The 6,000-nt window shown below is 35.2% G+C and overlaps 1 protein-coding gene across 1 annotated transcript; it reads left to right on the forward strand.

Moving 5' to 3' along the window:
* The first annotated feature begins 1,899 nt into the window (after nt 1–1,899).
* On the forward strand, nt 1,900–3,486 carry LOC110715864 (ras-associated and pleckstrin homology domains-containing protein 1-like). Its single transcript, XM_021894484.1, has one exon. It carries the CDS (start codon nt 1,900–1,902, stop codon nt 3,484–3,486), a length of 1,587 nt encoding a protein of 528 aa, XP_021750176.1.
* The last annotated feature ends 2,514 nt before the right edge of the window (nt 3,487–6,000 follow it).

The following is a 6,000-nucleotide window of genomic DNA, read 5'->3' on the forward strand; positions in this document are numbered from 1 at the left end:
AAGTCTTATTATTTTATTATCTTCTGATACTTTCATACTTAACTGTTAACTCAAATATATCCAACTTGGATTAGAGGTTTACTTTGTCTTAATTTTTGATTAGTGCTTCTGTTATTTGCTATATGATATACAAAGTGATAACTTAGTGCATCATTAGGGTCACTCACTAATTTAATTTGTACTAATAAAGTTAGCAAGGAAAGTTCAAAGAAGAAAGAAAAAAAAATGGCCAGATTTATCTACAATTCTTAGTGAAAAGAGTAGATAGAAAAGACTAATACAGTAATACTCAATCTCATTTAATAGAAAAAAAAAAGAAAGTATATTTGTATCATTTGCCTTTCTATGACTAATTAAATGACTAATTACTTATTTACCCATTTTGGAATTTTATTTAAAAATTTTATAGTATAAATTCCTTAAAAGCACATGAAAATGAATCTAACATTACTTTAAAATTATATGTCAAATTTTACAAATTATGGTACCTGAAAAATAAAAAAATGTTACCCCAAAAATAAATAGAGATGAAATATTGCAAAACTACTTAACTAGGTATGATGTACGACAACCAAATTTTTTTTTTTTTGTCTGATGGTCTCCACTTATCCACCTTAAAATTGGGAGATCAGTCAGGAATCCATAGTTTCATACTCCTTTTCTTAATAATTTTTTTTTTTAAAATTTAAAAATAATTATATTTCTTAAAGATTAAAGTACTTCCAAGAAAATTAGTTTTGTACATAAAACAATATATCTACAAGAGTTGGTATGCGTTTGAGGGTGATTGGGCTTATGTCATGAAGATCAATAATGGAGTAAAGTGTATCCTTCCTTGCCAAAAGGAAGAACACTAATCTACCTTTATACTACTCAATTTTAAGCAATAAGCAATATTGTGTGATGTGTTGATTGTGTTCTAACAATACATAGTGGATCGGAAATTTGGAAAAAACCCTAATTAAGTTATAGAGTAATAACTAAATATAAGTTACAGAATCGTGTATTCGTGTTAGAGCTCAAAAAACGTTTAATAAAGTCAAAATGTTATCAAACATAGCTCATCAGTATTACTCTTAATTTTGCACTAGACTTGTTCTTAATTTCTTTATCATGCATTCATGCAACACTTCTCATTATGAACTACGGTTATAAAGACTTGGACATCCAAAAAACGTAAAGTGGCATCAATAATTCAATTGATAATTCCTAAAATTCCAAAAACACCTAATATAAAAGAGAGGAAAACTGAAATATAGATAATTCCTACTGCAATTATTCAAGCTATACCTGCACAATTAGACAGCCTAATTACAGGCCTAATTCAATGGTTCCTGTATTTCCAAGAAATGCTTAAGCAAGCAAAAAAATATAAATATAAAAACACAATAGAAGACATAATAAAATTGATACTTGTAAATTGTAATATAGTATTTGCATTAAAGATTAATATGGATAAGGACCTGTCAACCCACCCTTCTCAATCTTAACAGCTAATATTACCCATTTATTAAAAAATGTACACCCCTAAAACTTTGCATGCTTCCAAACAAGAGGTTGAAGAACATTGATACATCCAAATTAAAATAACCTTCTTTATTTCTCTATCTTTCCTTTTCAATTTTTTTTATAAAAAAGTATATGAATTTTCATGCAAAATTTGTTCACTCAATCCATTATTTAGTTTGATTAATCGAAGTATAATTGTTAAAAATTTAAATACCAATAAAAGAAAAAAAATCTTTTAAAATCACCTAAAATGGTACTGCATGATTGGCAATAATATCCTTATCCAAGTATTATAAGCTCCTAAACAAAGGCAACAATTTTCCCACACTTTAATTTTCAAACCAAAAAAACACCTCTCAAAACCCCTAACAAACACCCCAAAAAAACCCAATGGAAGATGGTGACATCCCACCATTTTGGCAACCACCAGCCACCTTAACACGGCGGAACCGACATCGATCATCGTCTCCGATACTAAACTCATCTCTACTCATCATTCTCCTACCCTCCATCGCCCTCCTCTTCACCGTCTTCATAATTATCCCTAGCATACACAAAATTCTACCGATAACAAACAACACCAATAATACTCAAAATCAGAAATCTATATCAGTCAAAAAGAGTTGGGACTTGCTCAACATTACTCTAGTCCTCTTTGCTATCTTATGTGGCATTTTCGCCAAACGAAACGATGATCCATCATCCATCACAACAATTGAACGTGATGAACATGTCCAACAACATCCCACACAAACTCGTAGTACTAGTACGACTACTAGTACTACTACTGGTTCACTACGAAGGAGTAAAACAATGATGCACAACTACAATCATTCATCAACAAGCGTACCACAATGGTTCGAGTACTCGCAGCAGCAGAGGATCACTACATCTCCTACAAACACTCCTCAACCGGATACCGGCATCTCCCGGTTACGCCGGACAGTTAGCTCTGATCCTTACATGAAGTATACTAACAATAATGATAATCATAATAATACCAAGAATACCCAGTTCCGGTTTTTCGATGATCTCGACATCAGTAGATTTTATCCTAAAGATGAAGAGTATAAACCTCAACTTGCTGAGGCTACAATGTCACCGCCGGAATTCGAAAAAACTCCGGTAAAGGATATCGGAGTCGATAATTCTGAATTACGAAATAGAGGAGAATCACAATCGCCGACATTCTCTCCGCCGCAAACACCGCCGCGAAATCCACCAGCTCCGTCTCCTCCTCCGCCACCGCCGCCGCCTCCGGCGAAGCAGAGACGAACATTCCAGACGATTCCTCGAAGAGAGCAGGTTCCGCCATCTCCGCCACCACCTCCTCCACCGCCACCTCCGCCGCAGATGCCACGTGGACGGGAGGAGAAGAGGAGAAGTTCGCGAAAGCGAATGAACGCAACGAAGGAGATCGCAACAGCAATTGTTCATCTCTACAGTCAACGCAAGCGAAAACGACGACAAAAATCGCAGAAACCAACCAGAAATTTCGAAGATTTTTCATCGGAAAATCGATCGCAATTCTTTCCTCCGCCGTCACCGCCGCCTCCTCCTCCGCCATTACCACCGCATCCGTCATCTGCTTTCAAAAGCTGGTTCAAAAAAGGGAGCAAAACAAAGAAGATTCACTCGTTTTCCTCCATACCTAAACCTCCACCACCGCCGATTCGGCAAAAACCGGCGAACTCCGACGGAAAACCGCCATTACCGGCGAGGAGAGATACCGGAGTGCCTCCACCACCGCCTCCGCCTCCGTATAAGGTAAGGCCGGAGATCATCGATGGAGATGAAGCGATGAGTGAGATGAACGGTGGAGATGGAGAGAGAGTGAGTTCGGTGACGTGTCCGAGTCCAGATTTGAATGTGAAGGCTGACTCGTTCATTGCAAGGCATCATGATGGGTGGAGGCTTGAGAAGCTTAATTCTTGGAGAGAGAAACTCAACAAGGCTGGTAATGGGCCCACTTTTTAAGGGCCCACTTTATTTTTGGCCCAATATTAATCCCACGCTTCACGCTCACTTGTCACTACTACTACTTCTCCACCAACTTGGTGCTTAATTATTTCTATTGCTATTATTAGGTGGAAACTAAAAAGGGTGTGTTACATATGGTGTGGATTTGGATTGTTGAATTAGTTGGTATATAAGTTTGAGGTTAGGGTCTAATTTTGGTCCGTTTTATTGTATCCGGAATTAGAGTTTTGATGTCCATAAAAAGTTTTATATATTGTAGTTTACTGTAATTTAATAGAGGTGATCATGAGTCATGTCGACTTTTGATTTAGATGCAGCATATATCTAGGCTGAATCAAGATGATATTCCGACTTGATGTGCTATATATTTCACGGATATCTACGAAAGGTTATAGAATGCAAGGCAATAACAAGAAGGGTGATATGAGGTCATTTTCTCCCTTTTTTGGTGGGGAAAAGGAAATTGCAATTAAAGGGAATTGCAATTTACATTTTGTTAATGGAGACATAATTTTTAAAAAGAGCTCCACTTTTTAGGAAGAGATACCATGATGGGGCATCTTCCAATTTGTTTGGATTTGTTTTACTATTGTAATTATTTATCTCATCATTTTTATTTACTCTCTTTATAGTGAATAGAAAGAAAAGGAAAAAAAAAAAATGTTGGCCGGTATTGTGTTTAGGACATGAGTGGGTATAGTTTCATCGAGTATGGTTAAAAGGGCCCTCTTGGTGTCGGTTGAAAGAGCAATCTGCTCTCTTAAGTACACTTCTTCTTTGGCTTGAGGAAGTTGCTGTTAATTCCAACATAAATTTTCAGATCTTGCATGTTTGTTTTGTAAATTTTTGTATAATATTGTCCTTTAAATGTTTTTTATGATTAAAAACGAGAGAGAATTTTCTAAATTTCTCTCTAACCATAAGAACAAACATTGTTATATCAGAACTAGTTTAAATTAATTCATTCTAATGAGCACATTATTACCCCCTCAGTTTTTTTTCTTCTTAAAAACTTCGCTTGGGTTTGGACATTTGTCGATGCATAACTTTGACCATTAAAATATTTAATTAGATATTGGTAAAAATTATGCAAAAAATTAATTTATACAAGTGGACATTATGACAAATCCAACAACATTATAGTTGTTGATAGGTTGTCATACAACCAGATGTCTACAATAGGTGTACACAAATCATAAAATAATTAAAAGTTGAGATTATTTTGAGCGAATCGAGCAAAAGTTCGGATTATTCCTGTTAATTTTTCCTTATTGATATTTAATTTTCATAATATATTATCTAATGCGAGATTAAAAAAATTTGCGATAAAATATAAACGCATATCATAAAATAATAAAAAACTTCATATATAAGAAGTTAATAGAGATAAAATGCATGTTGGCGGTGCTTAATCAATCAAGTACAAAATTGTTATGGAATTTAATACACAAACTCTTAATAACACCCGGTTTACACTAAATTAGTGTAAATCGGGTTGGGCTGGGCAACTTCATCACCGAGAAAAATGATTTTGAGGAGAGAGAAAATGATTTAACAGCGAGGTGGTCGTCAATGGAGAGATGATCGAGGATTCTGAAGAGGAGTTCTTCGTTGAGGAGGTCGAAGGGGTTGTTGTTTTTCTCATGCTTCATCGATTTCACCATTGAAGGATTGAAGGAGAGAGAAAATGGAGGAAAGTAGAGGGAGAAGTACTGTAGTTGCTAATTGTAGAAGAAAAATGGTTGAATTTTGAGGAAAGTACTGTAGTTGCTAATAGTCCTATGATGGAGGATAATTGTATTGAATTGTATTGTTGGGAAGAAGGTGGTAAGGGCAGACTATAATTGATTTCGCCATTAAAGGAGAGAGAAAATGAAGGAAAATACTTGCTAATTGTAGAAGAAAAGGATAACTTTTTTATTTTGATACTCTGTTTTTGTGGAAAAAAAAGGTCACTTTTGTGAAAAAAAAGGGTCACTTTTGTGTAAAAAAAGGGTAACTTTTGTGAAAATATAGGTTACTTTTATAAAAAAAAAGGGGGTCACTTTTGTAAAAAAAAAGGGTCACTTTTGTGAAAATATGGGTCACTTTTGTAAAAAAAAAAAAAGGGTCACTTTTATAAGAAAAAAGGGTCACTTTTCATAAAATGTTCGATGTACAATAAAATTATTGTAAACCGGGTGCATGCAAAAGGTTTTGAATTTAATAATGACATACGAGACCTAGTTGCCTTGTGAATGTCCATCACCAGGGCGGGCTGGGACTTGATCTACTAATAACTGCAGGTCTATAGTTATCTAACAGATCAGTGACCCTAGCTAGTGAATTTCCATCATCGGGGCTAGGAATTGATTAATTGATAACTCTAGGTCCATAGTTATCTAAAAGATCAGACCCTTGAAATGGCCCTTGTGAATGTCCATCACCGGGGTTAGGACTTGATCTATTACTTTAGGTCCATATTTATGTAAGAGATCAGACCCATCTTGAAGTGAGCCTTGAGGTAGTGAT

This window comes from Chenopodium quinoa, unplaced genomic scaffold (assembly GCF_001683475.1).
Source record: "Chenopodium quinoa cultivar QQ74 unplaced genomic scaffold, ASM168347v1, whole genome shotgun sequence".
NCBI lineage: Eukaryota > Viridiplantae > Streptophyta > Magnoliopsida > Caryophyllales > Amaranthaceae > Chenopodium > Chenopodium quinoa.